This window comes from Brienomyrus brachyistius, chromosome 1, assembly GCF_023856365.1.
Source record: "Brienomyrus brachyistius isolate T26 chromosome 1, BBRACH_0.4, whole genome shotgun sequence".
Classification (NCBI taxonomy): Eukaryota; Metazoa; Chordata; class Actinopteri; order Osteoglossiformes; family Mormyridae; genus Brienomyrus; species Brienomyrus brachyistius.
In genome coordinates this window covers 24,621,049-24,645,528 of record NC_064533.1, presented here as the reverse complement: position 1 = coordinate 24,645,528, position 24,480 = coordinate 24,621,049, and the positions used below count along the sequence as shown (strand labels likewise).

Here is a 24,480-nt window from a genome sequence, read left to right as displayed (position 1 = left end):
GTCGGGGTCAGTTAGGGCCCCTGGAGCGGCTGGGGTTAAGGGCCTTGCTCAAGGGCCCAACAGTAACATTGTTACTCTGCCAGCCAAAGGATTTGAACTCACAACCTTCTAGAAGCAGACCCAACTATCTAACCTGCTGTGGAACACACAGCCTTCTAGAGGCAGACGCAAATCCCTAACCTGCTGTGGTACACACAGCCTTCTAGAGGCAGACACAAATCCCTAACCTGCTGTGGTACACACAGCCTTCTAGAGGCAGACACAAATCCTTAACCTGCTGTGGTACACAGTGCCTTCTAGAGGCAGACGCAAATCCCTAACCTGCTGTGGTACGCACAGCCTTCTAGAGGCAGACACAAATCCTTAACCTGCTGTGGTACACACTGCCTTCTAGAGGCAGATGCAAATCCCTAACCTGCTGTGGTACACACAGCCTTCTAGAGGCAGACACAAATCCCTAACCTGCTGTGGTACACACTGCCTACTAGAGGCAGACGCAAATCCCTAACCTGCTGTGGTACACACAGCCTTCTAGAGGCAGACGCAAATCCCTAACCTGCTGTGGTACACACTGCCTACTAGAGGCAGACGCAAATCCCTAACCTGCTGTGGTACACACTGCCTACTAGAGGCAGACGCAAATCCCTAACCTGCTGTGGTACACACAGCCTTGATCTCCTATGAGGCTGCCAGGGAGGCGGGATTTTAACAACTCTAACAGACAGCTGTTGTTGATGTTTCTCTTTATTGGCCTGTCAGGCGCAGAGCCCAGGTGGATCATGACAGCCTCTTTTCACACATTTGCAATTCTCTGCCCTCCTATTTCCCTCCATCCGTTCATGTCCAGGAACAGTATCTAAGTAAAACACACTTTTTCTATCCCCTTTTCTATGAATTATATACATGAACAGCTGGCATTGTCTCCATGGCAGATGTATGGATGGATGGACAGACATAAACAGGTACAAGTGAGACACAGACGCTTGTTAAAGAAACAAAATTTTATCCAGTTTATCAAACGAGTTTTTTGACATTAAAGACTTCAGAACATTATAGAACATATATAACGTTTTTACTCTATTCTCAGAAATGCAGCTAAAGAGGTGACTTAATTCTGCAAAATGAAGAGTAATGTAATGGCAATTATTGCACGGTGAGTAGTCTCTTCAGAAAGTAATCTTCCAGCCGGAGAATGAGCTGATTACGCATTCAGTTCATTACAAAGCACTGGGAAGCCTTACTCCCATCATGCATGGATGTTATTTCCAGTGCATGCTTTGCCTAAATATAAGCACATCTTTTCAAACGGAGCCGAAATATGAATCATATTCTATCTACACTACAATTTACTTATCGCTGTATGAATGGCATGGCCTCATAAGGTAACACAGTTGCATGCTGTATGTTACCAGCTTCACAGCATTGCTCCAGTGTTAGTGACGTGAGAGAGAGGTCCGACTAGAGTTATTCTGGTCTCATTCAGTTTCCTGATAGGACGTCGAGTCTGATGGCCAGCTTCCGCTCCGTCTACCTTCGGGGGGCGGGGGGGGGGGGGGGAGTCGTCTAGACACCAAGCTTCATCCTTTCTGTGATCCAGCAATCCGCTGGCGTGTATTTCTTCATTTTTATGAACGTCGTTTTGGCTGGATTATCGGGGGTCAAATCAAATTTTACAATAAACATTTTGCAAAAACATTGACAGTAATTAAACAGGTAGCTTTGCGGATCTGAGAGCAGCAGCAGGGTCTTGGTCCCTCAGGGTTGTGTGTTCCTAGCCCCAGCCTTGTGTGCGGGAAGATGGTGCAGCCAGTATGAGTACAGGTACACTGGGATGTTTCGTTTCGCTTGTCCCACCTTGCTCTTCTTCGACATAGACACACATACAGTGAGAGTTGAGGTTTGTTATCCGAGCACAGAGACAGGCCGCCAAGGCAGCCTTACTCAAGGGCCCAAGACCGGCTTCAGTCTGCTGGCCCCTGGATTCATACAACAACCTTCCAATCACAGGCACAGAGACCAGATCCACTGAGCTATACATCCTGTGTCTGTGTGGGTTTTATCCAGAAACTCATCTGCTACAACAGCCAAAGACATGTGGCTGTTGTGGTACACACTGCCTACTAGAGGCAGACACAAATCCCCGCAGGGGGGCGCTGTAAGCGGTGTGGGGGCGTTTGGTTGATTCCAAGGACCCCTGAAGTACAGGAGTCCTAAAAAATTTGGAACATAATTGGATTGGTCTGGGCTGGGGGCCTAACATGATGGGATCCAAAATCTCAGTGTGGTTAGGTGATCTGGAGAATCTACTTTGCTTTTAGTTTTTGAACAAGTATCCTGTGATCGACTGACATCTATCCAGGGTGTCCGCTGTCCCGAGCTTCCAGGCTGCATGTACAGGATAAGCAGTATGGAAAAAGTAATTCATTCTGCCCTGTGTGTTGTTTTTCCATATATAATCACACCCCAGCCGCACAGACAATTCACACCCTCTGTCAGCTCCCAGGTAAATCAAGTAAACCATGCCGCGTGAATGGCCCAGTGTCGTGATGACTGACAGGACTAATATACAACAAAAGACCTAATAAATAATAGATATTTTTTAGACTGAATTAAAACCAGAAAGACCAACATTGTTTTATTATTCCAGGAAAAAGGGTTCATGAAAAATGCAAAAGGAATCCGGGAGTCGATTTGAAGAGTTTGATCATCGCTTAAGCGACAGTCCCTGGCCAGCTGCTCTGAACATGCCTGGTTGGTGAGCAATTAAATGTTTAAAAGTATTTGATATCTTCCAGTTTCTGTGGAAATCACACGTCCGTCAGAATTTAACACTATAATGCACTGTGTGTAGTTACTGAATAACTATTATGTCCATTTTCTCATTGTACTTACTCAGACTGCTATAAAACACTTTCCTTTTCTTGGGTTTCTCTTTGGACTTTAGCATTTACTATGTGTATATGACAAAAGACACTGAAACTGTGTTAAACTCTTCTTTTACTTTGCAATAACTGCTGATTTTAAGCTAAATGCAGAATGTCCAAAGTATATAAACCAAATAACTTACACATATTAAAATAATAAAATAAATACATGCACTTTTGTCTTGAATGTATTATTCCCCAAGGTTACGAAATTTCCCTTAAAATTTTTGGTCCAATTTGTCTTATTTGTCTTCCTTATATTCCTCCTTCTGTTTATCTTGATTATTATTTAGAATGCAGTAGTAAGCAGAACTAAACACTGTTTTCCAAATAGCTATATTAAGACATAAATCTATTCTGCTAGCATATATAATTCATGGTTACAAAAAGATCTTAATTCCAAAATGTAGGACTCATCCCAAAGTACCTTAAACTGTTTGTTTAATCAATACAGGGACACTACAGTAAAATATCCTTACATTTTCATCAAGGGTGTCCCTGACCAGGAGAAGCAGTTGGAGGATGGATGGATGGATGGATGGATGGATGGATGGATGGATGGATGGATGGATGGATGGACAAAATCGTTGGGAAAAACGTTTGACATTAATCAGGCTACAATTGAAGGGATCTTCGTTTCCGGTGTTGAACAGTAATAAAAGAAAGACCACACCTTGTTTTTGTGACCGTTTTCTGGAATGTTCTTTGAATACATTATTGATGCTGTTCATAAATAATGACCATGCAATTTAGAATACCCCCCTTCTCGATTTCTACCAAATTTCCCCCTGGGATCAATAAAGCATATCGTTTTTTTTCTTATCTTACATGATATAAACTTCCACAAAGCTGGTATGCACCAGTGTGTTTGAAATCACTATAACCTTTTCATATACTTTCATTTCACAAACCAATGACAGTTCTTTATAACATCACAGAGTGAACTCAAGAAATAAATCTACAAGCAAGCAAACAAATCACCACACAGACACACACACACACACAGACCACTCATCTAGACACTACTGATAAAATTATAGGTTGTAAACAAATGGGTCCCTAGTTACCAGAACCTCTGTGTCAGACAAGCCATCCAATAGACAATGGGGAGGCCAGTGACTCAGATTCAAACCCACCGAGAAAATACCGCTCTCAGGCGGGACACTTCTGACTCTGATTAGCTCATTATCTGCAAACACTCCCTGTAACATAACATATCGATCGTCAACAACATTAGCAGATACTTTTTCTAAAGCATCGCACATTCTGTAGAGAAAGTAGGGTCAGACAACCCCTTGAGCAACTGAGGCTTAATGGCCATGATCAAGGGCCCAACAGAAAAATTAGGCTGTTGAGCCTGGGATTTAAACTGACGACCTACTGAACACAGAGACTGAATCCTAATCTATTCAGCCACACACCATCCCCTCTGAAACTGACAGACTGACACAAAGATGCACGTAATAATGAACTGTGCAGATCTGCAATGTACTTCCATCCATCCATCCATTTACCAAACCGCTTATCCTATTGGGTTGCGGGGGGTCCGGAGCCTATCCCAGACGCAATGGGCACGAGGCAGGGAACAACCCACGATGGGGGGCCAGCCCATCGCAGGGCACACTCACACACCATTCACTCTCACATGCACACCTATGGGGAATTCAGCGACACCAATTAGCCTCAGCATGTTTTTGGACTGTGGGGGGAAACCGGAGTACCCGGAGGAAACCCTACGACGACATGGGGAGAACATGCAAACTCCGCACACATGTGACCCAGGCGGAGACTCGAACCCGGGTCCCAGAGGTGTGAGGCAACAGCGCTAACCACTGCACCACCATGCCGCCCCTGCAATGTACTTCACATCCTTAAATTATTTTCAGTACTTTGTGGACATTTTTACCCAAAGCAGCATTTTCACAACTAACAATGGAAGGAATCCAGTACAAGCAGCAGGTTGAAGGTTCCAGAACAGAACCAAACATTGTGGTCAAAATTCTGTCAACTTAATCACTACATTATCCACAGAGTTTAATAGCACACGCTGCAGCATAGCTAAATAAAAACTCGTCGCATTATAACACACTCATCCTATTTCCAACTGCACCAAAAGCTATGTTTACCAGTTAATAACATTCTTCAGAAATGCTGATATAGTCCCATTGTCTACAAGAAGTATTAAACCACCCCAAAACTTTCCATATTTTATTGTGTTGAGACCTGATATCTTTCAACTTGACATTTAATGCATGTAAATTAGATTATTCTTTTTCCATCTCCATATGCATAATGCTTTCATTGTGGGACTATTTTTCATTGGAGGGAAAAAAAAAGTAAAAAAAAAAATCTCAAAGGTTTTCTTAAAGAATTATTCACACAGTTTGTGATTATGCTGTTACATAATCTCAGCCTCAGCCATCGACGTTGGATTCAAGCTTTGAATTCAAGTATCATTAGATGAATGGAGAATAAGAAACAGATCATATGATTTCAAAATCATTGCCCCATCTCTGTAAAGCTCCACAACAGAGGACTACAGGACAGAGATGACCACAAAAACCAGAAAGCTTTTAGAACAACAGCTACGGCTCTGGAAGGTTGCAGACCTGCAAGCAGATAACTACACAGATAAACAATTGAGAATCGTCAAAAAATCAAGACCGAAGACCGAAAATTACATAGGTAAGAAAATTATCGGACAAAGAAGAGACCAGGGATAACAATGAAAGACCTACAGACAAATGTGTAAGTAACAACTCTGGTGCACATCTGGCTTGTGTATGGAGGAGGAAGCAATTTCTGGAATTTTCCATGTAAAAATCCTTCGTGATATTTGCAAAAAACCTCAGGATTCTGCCATTCAGTTAAACAAAAATGGGAATATTTAGCCTCAATGGACAGTGTCATATCTGGTGCAATCCCAGGAAATAACCCAGCTAAATCCATCCTTACTGCAAAGTCTGATGGTGGCAATACCACGTTGTGGAGATGCTCTTCATCACCAGGATCTGGGAAGCTTGTAAGGTGAGAAGCCAGAAGGTAACAGTGAAAATAGAAATCCCTTTAGGCTAACCAGCTTCCATACTCCTACAAATGGTAATTCAACCTGTCCAGCAAGACTACTTGCAGATTATTTAAACTTACTCTGTAGTTTAATGTTTTAAACATTTCTTCTCTAATTTAGGGTGTTTTTTTCATCAGACCAGCCTTGAAAAATGATCCTTCCATGGGACTTTCATGCCCAAATGAATGTTAGTAAATACAAATAGATTGAGCACATCATCAAGGAGGGGTGTAATGTGTCAGTGTCCTGGAGTGTGCAAGTGAAATCCTGCTTCTGATTGAGTATCCCTAGTAGAGCGTGATGATTACAGTTCAATCCAGTTTGACAGAATGTGAGTTGTAGTGCCAAGAGAAATGGGTGAATATTGTGTGATCTAGATATCGAAGCTGATAAAGTACCCCCAAAAGACTCGCAGCCATAACTGCTGCCAAAAGACGTCATGCCAAGTCTTTGGTAAGGGCAGTGAATATTTATGTGAAAAAAGATATCCGTATAGCATTAAGTTTGCTTTATTAAATTAGCAAAAATTACACAATTAATTTCATAGTGTAACAACGTATAAATTCAGAAGAAGGCTGGAATTTTCTGAGGAAGGATTTTCTAAGAAACCCAGGCTGCAGATAGTTTTGGCCTCCAGGGGGCGTGGTGAGGGTGTGAGGAGCAGGATACATGGATAGCACAATAATCATGCCAAATGTCATAAAAGCAAAGCAATTTGACATTAAATCTTAAGTTCCCCAAAACACAGGGACCATTTCATCCAAGAGCTTTTATTAAAGGTCTCAACGGCATAGAACTTACTTTTAAGGATATTAGATCTATTTAATGATAAATGCCTAATGTGTCTACAGTTGAACCTTTTCCAAGGAAATTCAAGGTAAAATTAAGAATAAGAATCAATGCAATGTTTTCAGTATGAATGGAGCTAAAGTTGAGTAACTGTAAACCAGCAGACGTGATTAAGCCAAAGACCCCAATATTACATTACCCTAGAGTACTTTAATGGTAGTGTGGCTGGTATTAGGACAGCATGCTGGCTGAGTGGGCAGTGCTGTAGCCTCACACTTTAATAGTTGCACTTCCAGTTTTCAGCTCTGGTTTTACTTTACAGGGGCACTTTACAGGGGCCACAGTACGGGCATGGATACCCTGGCAGATTCAGGGGACCCAGCACTTTACAGGGGCCACAGTACGGGCATAGATACCCTGGCAGGTTCCAGGGACCCAGCACTTTACAGGGGCCACAGTACGGGCATGGATACCCTGGCAGATTCCAGGGGCCCAGCACTTTACAGGGGCCACAGTACGGCATGAATACCCTGGCAGATTCCAGGGGCCCAGCACTTTACAGGGGCCACAGTATGGCATGGATACCCTGGCAGATTCCAGGGGCCCAGCACTTTACAGGGGCCACAGTATGGCATGGATACCCTGGCAGATTCAGGGGACCCAGCACTTTACAGGGGCCACAGTACGGCATGAATACCCTGGCAGATTCCAGGGGCCCAGCACTTTACAGGGGCCACAGTACGGGCATGGATACCCTGGCAGTTTCCAGGGACCCAGCACTTTACAGGGGCCACAGTACGGGCATGGATACCCTGGCAGATTCAGGGGACCCAGCACTTTACAGGGGCCACAGTACAGGCATGGATAACCTGGCAGATTCTAGGGACCCAGCACTTTACAGGGGCCACAGTACGGGCATGGATACCCTGGCAGCTTCAGGGGACCCAGCACTTTACAGGGGCCACAGTACGGGCATGGATACCCTGGCAGATTCTAGGGGCCCAGCACTTTACAGGGGCCACAGTACAGGTATGGATACCCTGGCAGATTCAGGGGACTCAGCACTTTACAGGGGCCACAGTACGGGCATGGATACCCTGGCAGGTTCCAGGGGCCCTGCACTTTACAGGGGCCACAGTACGGGCATGGATACCCTGGCAGATTCTAGGGGCCCAGCACTTTACAGGGGCCCTTGAATACACAAAAGCAGTTGCCGCCCAACTCATATTTAAGAGGATCATCCCATATTAATGGGATAAGATTTGTTCCCTATTTTCTTACATTTTTCTAATTTTACTCGAAGTGACAACCTGGGGTGCATCCATGGTGACGTTTGGCTTAGCGACGCCCCCCACAGCCGGGTGAATTAGCATTTCTAAATTGGCCAAAATTTGTGTGTACCCCCCCCCCCCCCCCCGAGATGGAGTGGCATCTCATTCTGACTGCCCCCCCGCTTCCTGGAACAAGGCTCCAACCTCCCAATGGGAATATGCCTGACTCCCATATTGGATAAGCGGTTTTAGAGGGGATGAATGCAGTTGGTCTTGTGTTCTTTTCCTTCTTCCATATGGGTATGAGCTCACGGCAGCTCCCGAAGCCGGCTGCACCAGGCCCTTCCCCAGCGTCTGCTACCATTTCGCCTCATCATTGAGCTACGGGCCCTTTTCCACAGCACAGCCTGGCGGTTCTGTTTTAGCTGTATTGACAAAGTGCATCTGTGAATTTTTCCATTTACACCACACCTCCCAGCCGGTCTGCCCCCCCATTACTGATAAGTATATGCCCTTCCACAGCGTCTTTCCTGGGACAACTCGACTGACATGCATTAGAAAGAATGACCTCCATGTTTACATTTTATTTATTTGGCAGAAGTACATTTTTGAAAGTAAGCAGGAACAGACCTGGAGCAATCAGGGGTTAACAGACGTGTTCACTACATCAAGTCTGGGGTACTGAACCCACGACCATCCAACTACAGGTATAGCTTCCCGAACTGCCGAGACACACATACCAGCTGCAAGGCTGATAAAATGAGTCAGTTACCCTTCTCTCAGACTGGCAGACACATCTTCTCTACATTTTTCAATTTTACTTGAAATAAAATTCCCCTATGGACCTGTCCTTGCAAAATTTCACAACACAAACTAAAGGGTCAAAAGAGTTATTTATTACATTAATTTATTTTGGACTTTTGTGAAAATGTATTTTTCCAGGATTACTGTGCTAGGATTCCTCAACACACAATAATTATTCTTTTTTTCTTCTTTAGTAATAAGACCATTTTCATGTTTTGTTTTCTGCTACGTGGATGACAGCCATTTTCACACAGTGAACATTGTGAATCAGCCTCACAAACATACAGCTGCTGTGACAGAGCAAATGATCATAGAAAAGATCACTTTTCGTAGTTTGCACTTAATGACTTAATCATGCACAAAACAACACACAACACAAAATTAGCACAGACTCAAGGAATGACCACTAAAAGTGCCCAATCTGAAAGCTCTTTATCCAGTTTAATCTTCATAAACAGATCGCATGCCACAGATCAGTCACCAATTTAAAATAACAGCATATTTTGTACCTGCAGGATAACTTTTCAAAGAGGATATATTAATTTATATGCAGTCATTCCATTTCAGCTGTGAACTCCCCCCCCACACACACACATGCACACACACACACCTGAGCCAAATCCAGCATGGCAGAGAGCAGTTCTCCTCTAGTGATGACCATGAAACAGCTTCTCTTTTCGGGAATTAGTGTGAATGACACATTGTAGCCAGTATAAATAGAACTTGGCCTTTTAACTATATAACATACCCAGCTATCTTATAACCACTGCGGGAGGCCAGGGTGACAGGGGGCCTGGAGCCTATCCCAGACAGACCAGCACACAAGGCTTGGTATACTCTAGAGAGGAGGCCAGTTGATCACAGGGTACATTATATTACATACATACACACGCACACACTATGGCCAATTTAAAGGTGCCATTCAGCCTATGTGCCTGCCTTTGGACTGCGGTAGGAAATCCACACGCCACAGGCAAAGTGCACAAACACAGCAAAGGTGGGATTCAAACCTTCCACGGTAATATAATGAAATAAATAAGAAAAGTTCCGTGTAGTTTCAATAATACACAATAAAATACACTGATTATCTGATTAATGACCTGTTTTTGCAAGTACGTGTGTATGTGTGTATAAATATGCATGCATCTGCTTGTTTGAGGTGATGCAGAACATTTATATGTAAATGGTATTTATTAGAAAGCTGTGAATAGAGTTTATTTGTGATTTTTATGACCAAGCAGCATTTTGAATGGCCACCCATTTTTACGTGTCTGTGTGCATTTGTGGGTGTGTGTGTGTGTGTGTGTGTGTGTGTGTGTCTCGGTGTGTATGAGTGCAAACACGTCTTCTGTCAGCAGCGTCACAGCACAGGCAGGAGAGCACGTTCCGGAAGAGTGGCCATGCCTTTAACCAGAATATTCTGACCCGTGACCCAGTAAGGGATGGAATAGGATCTCAGACTGGCCTTCAGCATATCATCACATTCATCTTTTGACAGAGTAACAAGTGCAATTAAGGTCCAGGCCCTGGCATTTTCAGCTGGGGGTGTAAAACTAGTTATTTTCTCTGTCTTTTCCTTCCGTCAGACGTGACAAGGTCACTTTATCAAAGCGGAGAAAGTATTCTGTCTGAGGACCGAGTGCTGGGTTATGTACCTGCAGGGGGCGCAGTAGGGCCACAGACACCCTGGCTGATTCTATCTACGCCCCTGTCTACCTCCATCCATGGCATTATTATCACTTTTAAATAAATATAATTTAAATGACAGAAATAAAGGAAGGAGTTAATCACCTCCAACAAAGTCCAGAAGTGAAGGAAATGGGCAGGTTTTGAAAACCCTTTAAAATCTTTAATAACTCCTTTCATCTTCCAGGATTTATGGCTAGAAGTGAAACCCAACTTCACGTATTTTCTCACATCATTAGTAATTTCACCGTTGGGCACTTTGGAAAGGCCTTTATCCCACAACTGCTCTGGGGACTGAAGCCTGCCTTCTCAAAACTTATACAAAGCTTTGCAGTGTCTGATTAATAAAAACGTAAAAATGTAAATAATGACTTCTTAAATCAGTCTGCAGTTAAAAAAACTCAAAGGACGAAATACATATCTGGTTAATAAAAGCAAGGCTGGTTAACTAGTGACTAAAAAAAATCCAGGTCCCTTTCTTGTTTATTTAAAATTCACACTTCCAGATAAATCATAGGAAGTCCACATATTGAACGTTTCAGCTCATTGGCCGTCATCCAGCAATGGCTCAGCCTATCATGTGCTATTTTGTTCTGCATCAGCACCTGTATCAGTTAACCCACTCAAATAAATCAAATCCCAGCTCTCCTCAAGTCATTATTGGGGGAAAAGTTCACACTGTCACTCTGGCTCCAGAAAGCATACCATGGCGAAAAAAGCATTCACACCAGAAACAGCGTTTTTGTTGGCCTGGTCTTTAGTATCGCTCAAAAGCTTTCATTAAAACGTAATCTGAGGTACACCTATGGCTTCTGTTGCTTCAGGCTATGAGAGAGATCTTTGTTTTACAGCAAGCTTTCTGACAGATTCTGGAAAAATCCACAAGATGGCACTTAAAAGGGCTGCAACTCTAACCAACCCTATTTCGATCCACATTTTTTCAGTTCTGATCCGATTCCGAAACTGCCAATACAGAGCTCTTTCAGTTTAATATTTCAATAAAATAAATGTACAAACCCCATTTCCAGAAAATTTGTGATATTTTATAAAATGCAATAAAAACAGAAACGTTGCAACAGAGGCATCCCTACTATTGTCTTTCCTTTTAATAGAAATAATAAAACACATGCAAAAAAGTAAAAAAAAAAACAGTAGGGCATATTACACTTCTCATTGCGTCTTTTGGCTTCCCTCTTGTGAATATATCCTTGTATCCAATCACAAAACCTCACCTGCTACCAGTTAGTCTGCTTAATGTGGAGTCTTTCAAATTGGTGCTACTGGAATATTCTGTGCACTTTTCAGTCTTATTTTAACTCTGTCCCAACTTTTGTTCGCTGTATTACAGCCATCAAATTCTAACGTTGCGTACATTTCCAAAATATAATTAAGTTGTTCAGTCCAGCTGTTGAGTATCTTTTCTTTGTACTTTTGTCAGTTAAGTAAGTTAACATATTGCAGGTTTTTGTTTTTATTACATTTTAGAAAATATCCCATTTTTTCTGGAAATGGGGTTTGTACAGATTTACACTTTTATAGTATTAATATTTTTTGAATTAGTAAATACAAATTTAAAAATCTATGCCAAAAAAAAATTTAATTGCTCTACTGGTAACTTACAAAACGTACTGTTCCAAATTGTCTGTACATTTTGTTTGTAGCGTTTGTAGTTCAATGAGAATATCTTCCAAGCCAGGACATGCGAGTGGCGAATGCTTAAAATGCCTCACAATTTTTCTCCCACTAGCAACAGCATCACTTACACTTCGATGTGATGGCAGCCCCTCGTATATCACAAGCTGTAGTGAGTACGCAAAACAGTCCTAGCTAACGACTCCCACATAATTATCTTATTAAAAGTACTTACATTGTCTCATACAATTGTATGTGCTTTGTTTATTGGCTAAAGGCTACTTCCACCTCTCAAAACTTAGCTTTTACAAAGACTGCAAATCGCTATGCTACTAGTTTTTAAAAACATGAAATACTTCCAGACGTTACCCTCTTATCTGATGTTCTTACGCTCCTCCTACTGCAAATAGTATGCATATGACGTCACAGTATGTGGAAGTCCCTGCACTCACACAGACCGAGTGGCAGCATTAGCGTTCAGCTTGAGTGCTGCAAAAAACGTATCTAAAATAGGAAAGAACTGTCGTGTGATTGATTGTACAAATTGGAAATAGGCGTCATCTTTTCACAGACTGCCGAAAACTAAGTAAGTGAGCATCGGACATGGATGGGTCACGTGTGGCCGATGCCCGATTCGTCTAATTACTCGGCTAGTTCTGAATCGGTACCGATACCTCTACTGTACACTAGGCAAGAAGAACTTCCTCGTTCTTCTTTTTAATGACATACTGTTAGAAAATGTGTATAGACAGACATGAATTAAATAGAGTGCCTATTAAACACAAATGAGGGTTCACAGATAAGCCTTAAGCCTCAGCTGGATAGCTGACTACACATAGCAGGACACATGCAGACATCAGAAAGAAGGCCGGCTCACTCACGCGCTACAGTAGGGCTTCTTCTCATAGCCTTTGTAATTCTTCATGTTCAGGGTCATCTTGCACACCTCGCAGTGGAAGCATCCTTTGTGCCAGTTCTAGAGGAGAGAAAGCACATGAGGAATCAGCTCAACAATTAGCTCGTAAAGCTTAATAATGCCATCTTCCTTTTCTCAAATTTGAATTGCTACAAATCTCGTCAATGTATTCTGCCCCACAAAGGCAAAACACTGTAACTATGCTGACACTGAAACTGAGAAAATGGGTCTCAGGGTTTTTTAATTGTGTACTAAATAAACAGTAGCATTTTTTTTCCAAAACCAAGCATAGCCACAGTAAGATTATTTTGTCATGGGATAAAACACGGCCTAACAGACCTGATTTTGATCATAACTCAATTTTAATAAGCTCTGCAATTACAGTGTTTTGTCTTTGCAAGGCAGTATAAAATACATCTTTTGCAAGCATGTCAATCAAGAAAAGAGGTATATTAATCTAGTCATCTGCAAAGATCTTAGTGTGCAAACATGACCTGAACGCGTGTGTGTTTTGACTAAAACTGTTCCTTTGGCTGACACGTGACATAGTGTGAATGCAATCAAAACAATAAAAATAGCCAAAAATCTTGTATTTTATTTGATTGATTTGATGCTTATGGTTCAGGTTAGAGTTGGGTAGGGGTTAAGGTTGTCATAGGTAGGATTAATGATATGCTCATATGAATGTAGAAATGAATGAAGAGTTAAAAGATATAGATACCTAATTTGTGTGTGTGTGTGTGTGTGTATGTGGTACAGGAATACATTACATTATGGGGACCAAATGTCCCCGCAATGTGATAAAAACCTGTTATTTTGACATTGCAGGGATCATATTTATGGTCCCGACAAGGAAAATTCAATTTTATAAAAGTCTGTGGCTGCAATCACAAAACTTGCCAAAAATTGCCAAAAGACCTGTATTTTGTTTGGTTATTTATGGTCTAAGTTATGGCTGGGTAGGGGTTAAGGTTGTCATTGTTGAGAATAGGGTTTTGCCCATAAAAATGCATGGACAGCCCCCACAAAGATGAATACAGATCTGTGTGTGTGTCTGTGTCTTTGTGGGATGTTTGCTGCTGATCAGATATCAGGGAATCAAAATAAGGAACAGAACTAAAAAAAATGTCTTGCGGGAAATTTAGTAGCTTCTACCAACCAGTGGCCAATAAACAGAACCTAAAATTCATTTTGGCATTTATTCAAATTTATTCAAATTGGCACAATTTGTCAAGCACATCAATAAGCAGACTTTTAGAAACCAAATAAACACCTCAATTACTGTCAATATCAATTGATGAAAGCATGCAGATGATCCACTGTGGCACTGTAAGGTCTGCTTTTGTCTTGTTATTAATACATTTGTTTGAAAGTCTTCTTTTATTATTTCTGAAATTACTGCAGTATTTCAAAGAATGATTTCAAAGAATGAACATAGGAATCCTACCTGCAACATAAGCATTGGCACCATGCAGAAAATCATTATAAAATATGGCAGCTAAACGGGGGTACTGTTGCCTCACTGTGTGCGTGGAATTTACATTTCCTTCCTCTGTCCATGTGGGTTTCCTCTCTCTGGCCAAACGCAGGTAGTTAGGAGAATTGGTTTCTAAATTGCTTACAGTCAGGGGCACTGAAATGCACAGGTTTTCCCGGGCTGAAGTCCAGGGGGCTTAATGAACTTTATTGGATTATTATCTAAAACCTAGAGTTGCCGCCCATCCCATATGTTACGGGATCATCCCGTACTGAAAAATAAAATGCTGTATCGCATTTTGAACTAAGGCAGGATGTGATTTGTTCTGTATTTTCATGTTCAGACTAAAATTCAATTTACTTGAGACCACACAGCTGACCCGCCACCAACCAGACCCCCTTCCCCGATGGTCATACAAAAACAGTAAGGGGCCCTCTGACAACTCGTATAGCCCAGGAACTGTGTGCCCTGAGAGAGACAAGCATCTCTTTCGGATGTCCCCAGGCCCATGGTATCTGCTAGCTGGGGCTGGCTTCCGACTCCCTGGGACCCTGAGCTGGGTAAGTGCCTGTGGAAAATGGATGGATGTTTATCAAATGTGCTAATTGCTAACATTTGTGTTGCCACTTTTATGTTCCTTCCATGTACATGGTCTCTAGGGTATTAATGTGTTACGGGTTGCTACGGCACCTGGGTTATCATTAAGGTTCCTACCTACACACAGAATCCTATCTCCATCTGCGCAGGCACACTGCGTAGTATGTGTACTTGGTCAGTTATGCTACTTTTACTCTGCCTATTACATTGATATCACTATTTTACATATGATTGAAGAGATGCCATTTAGCTGGAAGATTGGGCTGCAGATCAGGCTGACACTTTAACGATTCTTACAAATGGCTTGACTCAGTTTCTTGACGTGCCTTTGTTTGTATTGAAAAACGTTATTTTTGTACTTATTGTTAGTTTTGCTGTAGAAACCAGCTGTGATTCATTGTGAAAAAGCTTATCTAAGTATTATCTAGACCATAGAGCCAGTAGTGCCCTATTATTCAAAGATATTCCCAGCGTTCTCTGCAGGAAGTGACAGAAAAGGCTGGCCATTGTGATACGTGGTACATGCCACAAAGGTAACCAGGAACACTTTCTTATGTGTAATAGTAAAGCAATGGTCTGTATCCTGCATCAATTTTTAAAGACATATTTTCACTTTAATGTAAACAACACAGTAATAATGTCTTTAAGCTAAAAAAAATCATTTCATATACCATATACACAGAAGTATGAGGACACACTTCTTATTCCCTAAACTCAAGTGTTTCAGACCCGTTGGAAAAGGTGTATTAAATCTAGTGCCTAGACATGCAGTCAGGCTTACAAACATTTGTGAAAGAATGGGTCATTCTGAACAGCTCAGTGAATTCAGAATGGTACTGTCATTGAATGCCACCTTTGCAATACAGTCAAACCTCGGACTGGAACTTGGTTTGCGAGTGTTTCGCAAGACGAGGAAAAATTAGTAATGAATTTTAACTTGACAAATGAGTGAGGTCTTGCAATACGAGTATTACATATATACGCTTTGTCTGCCTAGCGTCACGTAATCACAACTGAGCCGATGGTTCTTCTCTCTCTCTTGCTGTGGGATTGTGGGTAATCGTCTCCCATGCTCGGTCTCAGCTGGCATTCCTCACTCATATAGTTAAAATTTAGTAGAAAAGCACCACCTGAATAAGGGTGTAACAGTGCGAGTGATGAATCTGTTTAACAACAATGCAACGTCCACATTTCCGCAAAATCGAAAAGGAGGCAAAGCTGTCATTGGATAGGTCCCTTGTTAAAGTCACACAAAAAGAAAAATATTCAAGTGAACCAACACATAGCAGTGATTCCGTTAGTTATAGTGAAAGTCGTCCTACAAAATAACCCTCCTCTTCTCCTCTCTATGGTCTCCCTCACACTATCCATGATTCTTTTCAAAGGTAAAGTGCAGGTTAATTTTGTTTACATATTTTAACTTTATATTTTGTATTCATTTTTTAATGAATTTTTTTGGGTTGTGGAACGAATCATCTGAGTTTCCATTATTTCTAATGGGAAAATTCGCTTTGATATTCGAGTGCTTTGGATTACAAGCACATTTCCGGAATGAATTATGCTCGCAATGCGTGGTTTTACTGTATATCAGTTTCTGGAATTTCTTCCCTGTTAGATATTCCACAGTCAACTGTAAGTGGTATTATTGCAAAATGGAAGCATTTAGGAACAACAGAAACTCAGCCATGAAGTGCAAGTCCACATAAAGGAGCACAGCAGGGTCACTAAGTGCTGAGGCGCATAGTACATGAAAGTCGTCAGCGCTCTGTTGACTCGACCCAAACTTCCTCTGGTATTAACCCCAACACAAAAATTGTGCACTGGAAGCTTCATGGAATGGGCTTCCATGGCTGAGCAGCTGCATGCAAGGCTCACATCACCAAGCGCAATGCCAAGTGTTGGATCAAGTGGTGTAAAGCACACTGCCACTGGACTATGGAGGAGTGGAAACATGTTCTGTGAAGTAATGAATCACGGCTCTCTCACTGGCAGTCTGATGGACGAGTCTGGGTTTGGCGGATGCCAGGAGAACGTTACCTGTCTGACTGCATTGTACCAGCTGTAAAGTATGGTGTAGGAGGGATAATGGTATGGGGATGTTTTTCAGGGGTTGGGCTGGGCCCCTTATTTCCAGTGAAGGGAACTCTTAATGCTTCAGCATGCCAAGACATTTTGGACAATTCTATGCGTCCAACTTAGTGTTTGTTGTGGGGTGAGTTTGGTGTGGAAGAACTGGACTGGCCCGTACAAGGCCGTGACCTCAACCCCATCAAACACCTTTGGGATGAACTAGAATGGAGATGTGAGCCAAACCTTCATGTTCAACATCCTTCATGTGCCTGACCTCACAAATGCTCTTCTGGCTGATTGGGCAAAAAATCCCACAGATACACTCAGAAATCTTGTGGAAAACCTTCCCAGAAGAGTGGCAGCTGTTATAGTGGCAAAGAAAGTGGTTAGTTGTCATTGTTGATACACCACAAAAACAAAATGTGTCCTCTGCATATGTCACATAGCAGAAGGCAGCTAATTCAACACCCAGGGAGTGGGGCGTAGGGGCGGTACCTTGCTCAGGTACCTCAGTAGGTACTTCGCTGGTCGGGAAGTCAAACCAGCAGCCTTTTAATTACAAGTTCGATTCCTTAACCATTAGGCAACCAACTCCGTACTAATGCCTATGGATTTAGAATGAGATTTCACCAAAGTTCCTGTAGGTCTAATGGCCAGGTGACCCTATAATTTTGTCCATGTAGTGTGTGTGTGTGTGTGTGTGTGTGTGTGTGTGTGTGTGTGTGTGTGTGTGTGTGTACATACATACATACATACATGTACAAACACACACAGCTTTATAATTATATCTTTGTGGGGACTCTCCATTCATTTCTATGGGGAAAACTCTAATCACAACATGATGACCCTAACCCAGTTATAACCTTAACCATAAGTAACCAAACTAAATATGAGGATACTGGCATTTTTAGATTTTTAATTGCATTCACAGAACTTTGTGGGGAAATGAAAAATGGTCCCCACAACGTCAAAATAACAGGTTTTTATCCCCACGACGTAATATAAACATAAACAACTTTTCCGCTACTATACACACACTATATACACACACACTGCTTTTCTTCCTTCTGCACTGTACATAATACTTACAAATATAATACTTACTTTGTTTGTTTATGATAATGATTATCTTTATTAAAACAGAATATATTAATATATTTATTTCTGTGTACCGCCTTATTTAACCTTATTAATCCCCTTCTCTCTTTTTCACTTGGTTCTCCCCTTATCATTGAGTTGCTATAACTTCTGGCTTTAAATTTTTTAAGTCCTACAGGAAATTAGGACTTCTTCCGCTTTAATTTCCCTATTTTAAAATGTATTTAATCATTCTCCTTCCCTCGTAGATAATTAGTGCGCATACTACGCTGACGGCGCAAATGATTCTCGGAATAAATTAGAAGCCTCATAATCTTACGTTAAAATCACGATAATATCAGATACTGACACTACGGTGGGGTTTTAGTCAGTTTAGGGAGTCACAAAAAACTTACAGTCCGCCAAAAATTTAAAGCAGTACATCTCCATATCACATTGTCACAACAACAGCAATATATACATACAGGCTCATGCCTCGGCAATAAAAATGATATCCTGGTATACATTTTTGTCGCTCTTTAATAACGGGTGAGTCTACGATCCTGTCTTAATATCTGTCTCTCTCCACTATTAGAAATTATTATGAATGTGAATCACGCATAAAACATACAAACCTTAGTCAAACAGATCATGAATTAAACTATCATAACCATAAACCCTGTTCTATGTCTCATGTAGGCTAATAACGGTCTTTGCTGTCCGTGCTGCTCATTTTTAATCCGATTATAATAAATTATACAATGCCATTCCCTGTTTGACCACCGGACCAACTACCGTTCGGTGTTTACAAACACAGGATGAAACGTCAATAAGAAAAAATAAGTAATGCGCTATTTCAACAAGTTTTGAAAACAAGCAATCATCACAATGCCGTGCTTCTCAAAAGGTAGATATCAATCAATAAATATGTATATTAGTTTTTATAAAATGCCATACCTTATCCAAGCAGTTCACTTTTTCAGTCGGGTACACTATTTTCCCACATCGTGCGCACGGTGGGTTCATTTTTTACAATATACTTTCTCGTATTAACTATCAAGGCTTGAGGACTGAAATTAAGGCTTGGAATCGCCGTCACATAGATATGTTACTCCACATCCCGATGGGAAACGGAACAGCAAAGCAAAGGCCAACAAGCGACACAAGCGGCAAAGCACGTTTTCCAGCAATTAGTTGCGACAGCAAATGAAGGCTGAATAGATGCGGCGGTAATAAAGTGCAGGAGCTGGCCGGGCTGTGGGAGTGTAACGCGGCACCTCGAAACTAATGAGCTGCAGGACAGTGGGGCAGGATGCTGAAGAAGGAAGGAGGGATGAGAGAGAAAGAGAGAGAGGGAGAGAGATGGAGTGCGGCAGACGAAAGAGAGGAGGATGCATCTAATGTAGCAGCTTCGGGAATATACAGGCTTGTTCTTTGACGTTAGATTGATTTAATAAGTCAATAACTAAATATTTACGTAATAGTCATAAATAGTATCAAATGAGTTTTAATAATTAAGTTTCAAGTACCTAAGTACAAGCGTAGAGTACTCGCTGATGAGCAAACTAATGACGTTTAATAACTGGAAACGTGCAGGATTATGCAGAGGGTGATCGCGTGCAACCTGGAGCAAAAGGCTAATTAGAGACGTATGTAATGCAAACTAATTACGGTAAGAATAACAAGGAAAAATACATTTTATCTTGCGCACTACCTACTAAGATGCAAGAACGCTACATTTTGTTTCCAAATACGTCATTACAGAAGCAAATACTCACTCCCTCACACACTCCAAGGTCTCGGGTTCGATTCCTGCCCCCTCCCCCCGCCCGCATGCATGCTGAGGACTGTGATGTCAAGGAGTACGTAATGCTAATGATTTAAGTAGTTAGTGGCCAACCGGGGAAGGGGGAGCAATACAAAATTTATCAGTGGGACTCTGCCCTCCCCCGCCGACCGGCAAATTTTTCCGAGTGCCCCCGAGTTCTGACCGAGTGGTCAGAAGGTTGCTGCTTCAAATCCCGTGCTGTCACTGTCGAGCCCTTAAACAAATCCCAGAACTCCTAATTGCTCCAGAGATCATATGACCCTTATATGTATGTTCCTATTTCATTCACCTGATATTATAGAGGCACTATTGTGCCTTTTGATAACAGTCATGCAAAAATCGTAATGATTTATGTCTGTTCTGGGTAGATGACATCGCATCGTGCCCATGTGTTGTTCAATACTGCCTTAAGAACACAGACTGATTATGTAACACTGCAAGCCAAAAAACAACCATTTTAAAGAAAATGTTTTTTTAAATTACGTTAAACTATTCTTTTGGGTATCAGTTTTGACATTGCTGCCTTAGAGGATCCTCACATATATATCATTATAGGGCGAAATTAGGAGATTCCTCAGTCACCGCTAATCCGTTACACCTGTTTCCATCCTGAGAATTAATACCTTATCTATATAGGCTTATCTATATATTTTTTCGGATATATGCCCTAAAGAGGATTGAATTCTGTCTGCCAGTAAAAATTTCCTGAAACATGTCTACCTTGAGAACATTATCAGGTCTATCGTCGCTATGAAATGACGCTATACGCCTATAATTGATATAAAATTAAGTAATATGCAAGATGAAAAACACCAAAGTTTGTATTATTGTAAATGAAAAGTAATTCTTATAATTTAGAATGTTTTTGGTCATAGAATTAGTTTACTAGTTTACTTTTTAGCGTCATTCCAATTAGTGTGAAAATGTCTCCATCTGTTGGTGTATTTTAATTCTGCAGCCAAATCAACGCCGAGGCCCACAAACGTAAAACGATTTTTTTTTAGCCACGCTTTTATCCATCCATCCATTTTCTGTGACCGCTTTGTCCTATTCAGGGTCGTAGGCGATCCTATGGATGCAAGAAAGGGACCACCCAGGATGGAGCGCCAACCAATCACAGGGCACAAAACACACCATTCACTCACACATGCACACCTATGGGCAATTTGGTAACTCCAGTTAACCCGAACAAGCTCCAAACGACAATGCAGTATTGCAAAATAATAACAATACAATATGAATTATATAAAACAGTAATGACTGTATTCTGTAGTGCAACATGCCTTGTGTTTATAGTTGCATAAATGGAGTTGAGAATAACAGTGATTACCTGATTCAGGACGCCGTCCAGTAGCCTATCATCACGGGACCCGATACTGCAGAGGGAAGAGCCCTTGGCTCGGGTGGGTCAGGTCCATGATGACCTCGCTTTAGATATTACCCGTTGAAAATGTGCTGGTGGGGGGGAGTTCACCCCCAAAGAATCCTCTGCAATGAGCAGGGATTCACGTTACAGTGTGTGGCCCAGCTGGTTAGGATGCTGTGCCAGTGGTCAGAAGGTTGCTGCTTCAAATCCCGCCTTTTCCCTGTTGAACCCAGCAAAGACCAGAACCCCTAATTGCTCCAGAGATCATATGACCCTAATTCCTTAATTCAGCTGATATTGTACAGGCAGTGTTGTGCCTTTCTAGGCATGGAGTGATTCCTTGGAGTTGGACACTTCTGACCTTTTCCCTCGAATGGAAGGAGGGAGGATGGTTAAGGAGGTCTGACCCAACCTCACACTTTCAGGGTGTTGAGATGAAATCCAGTCCACCTCCCCACTACCCCCCACCACCTCCTGGGAAATGCCTAGAAATGCTTTTGCTGCAATAATGAATGACATTGGATACTAATGGAATGTGTCCTGTGATGGACTGGCATCCCATCCAGTGTGTCCCATCCTGTAGTCTGTGCTTCCTGGGATAGTCTCCACGCTCACCATAATGCTTTACTGAATAAGTGGGTATGGAAAATGGTTGGATGAAGATGGATGGATGGATGGATGGATGGATGGATGGATGGATGGATGGATGGATGGATGGATGGATGGATGGATGGATGGATGGATGGATGGATCAATGTGTTGAGTGTGCTTTGCAGTTCTGGAAATGTAACAGCCTTTGACAAATTAAACTCCGAACTGTCTTACCAAAGTCAGACCCCCCCCCCATTATTTCATCTATACACCATTTCAAATAGGCATGCATTTAGTGTAAGTGTGGACTTAGTGAAATATGCTAAAATTATAAAACCAACGGATGCTCACATGCTGTTTGTCCTCCAGTCAGCAACATTATGGCACATTGTACGCTTTTCCCCAATTAAGGGATGTCAGTATTTTGCAGAGGTTGAGAGGGTCCATCGGCAGACCTTCTGTGGATCTGAAGGTGCAGCCTGGCATTTGAGAATTCGGTGACTGATTCACTAAAACTGCTTCTGTCCACAGACCTTGTCGCAGGCTGCAGGAGCCCTTTGCCTCTGGACTGAGTCCAGATCTTAATTTAGCTCCCCCTAAGTCCCTGATAATTGATCACGTGAGCTGGCCTCTCACCGTGTGACAGGGTGATAGATGGGGTGAAAAGCAGAGACACAATGGGAAGGGTCAAGGAGCGAGACCGAGTGGTAGAGTGGAGGGTTACTAGACTGGAAAAGGGACATTTTTTTCCTGCAGTAATGCAGTTGAATGTGTCTTGTGCTTTCTGAGAATGAGGATTTCAACCACAAAGAGGAGTCCTTCAAAAAACCTGCTTTCCGAGTTTCTGACCTTCAGCTCCATTGAAGACTGCAATGCTAGTTATCTAGCAAGGAGTGGGGGAGGGTAGGATGGGCTACAGTTTGGCCACAAATCATGCAATCATAATTTATAAACGATGAACCTACCTACACATCACTTGACTGAAAACACTGTCAACTATATTACAATAAGCAAAATACATACTCAATGTTTACATAAAGTTAATACAACTGGCCCTCACAGACACCTTTAAAATGTAAAGAGATATCTTTTCAAAACTGTGGATTTCTTTTATGTAAATGTCCTCCAAACTCATAAATGTTTTCGAACCACAAGGTGTGGAGCGAATTCCTGACAGCAGTTACTCAGCATCTCTGACGTTGCCGTCAGACATTTTGGCTGAAGTTCTTGTTCGGCTCCAGTAGTCAGTAAACATGCACCCTGTTGGCAGCCTTCTGACTGCCAGATGGTGAAGCTGCGGAGAGCAAATCCCAGATCAGTCTTTTCTTTCGGGTTAGTGGGCTAAACCACTGCAAGGAATGCCTTCCGCTGAAAGGAACCTCACAGTTTGGCCTGGGATTTTCCAAAGGTGGCCAAAAGCCAGATCTTTTTTCCCAGTTTGCTCATTGACTATTAGAATAAAATACACCAGTGGCCGATGTTATAATCGCCTTTTAAAACACAATATTATGCAACAATTTGTAAAATATTTCTAAAAAAAAAAAAATGTCCATGTGTAACTCACTATTGTTTAATTTGAATCTTATTTAATTTTAATATTTTTTTATTTCAAACTCTTGTAATACCAAAGACCACTAAAAACGGAATAACCAGTAATACCAGTTTATTCTTTTCATATCAGTAACTGATGATTTGATTAAAAGAAAGAGTAAAAATGTCACTTTATTTTTTTCTTTCATCGGAAAGCTGGGGAAAAACAATATTGGGAAAATTTTAACATAAAAGCAACACAGTGTTGTCACAATGCAAGGGGAGATTTCATCACAAGCAGAGGGTTGCAAATTTTTAGCCTGTTTGATCATCCCAGCACACCTTAAATTTAATACCATCTATTGACATCGGATTTCAATCATCAAGCTGTATTCAAATCGTGTGTATTATCTCTGCATTGATTCCGATCTCTCTCTGCTGCACAGCACACGTTCCCAGAAGTACTTCTTTCTGGCAGCAATAAGGACGTTCCGGATGGAGAGAAGGACCCCCACTCCCAACTAACCGTCACAGTCTCAGTGCTAGGAAACTTATATGGAGAACATATGAGACTCGAAACCCCAAATACAAGCCTTGTGTTTAGTAACATGGAGACCAATAATACCTGCCTGTTCTCTAGCAGAGTTCCTTTTTTAGAAAAGGCAGCTCTAATTAAAGCTGACCCAGCATGTCGCGGTAGCTTTGCAACGAGCCGTCCTTTGATTACGCTCTCGTCTGAAGTGACCCCTTAACCGTGCCCATTCCTGGGACCTTAAGGGTCTCTCCGCTGGGAGGCTCCATCAGAATTAAATTACAACTAATTACGTAAAACAACGTTCGTCATTGTTTGGCCTA

At 41.8% G+C, this 24,480-nt stretch overlaps 1 protein-coding gene across 1 annotated transcript in view; it reads right to left on the bottom strand.

Moving 5' to 3' along the window:
- LOC125721876 (LIM zinc-binding domain-containing Nebulette-like) overlaps positions 1-19,594 on the bottom strand; it is a 34,425-nt gene extending 14,831 nt beyond the window's left edge. Inside the window, exons 1-2 of the mRNA XM_048998075.1 lie at positions 19,268-19,594; positions 13,055-13,149 (exon numbers count right to left, since the gene is read on the bottom strand). Of these exons, the coding sequence (XP_048854032.1) occupies positions 13,055-13,149; positions 19,268-19,336 (164 nt within the window). The 5' untranslated portion in view covers positions 19,337-19,594. The remainder of the gene's footprint in view (positions 1-13,054; positions 13,150-19,267) is intronic.
- Between the last annotated feature and the right edge of the window lie 4,886 nt (positions 19,595-24,480).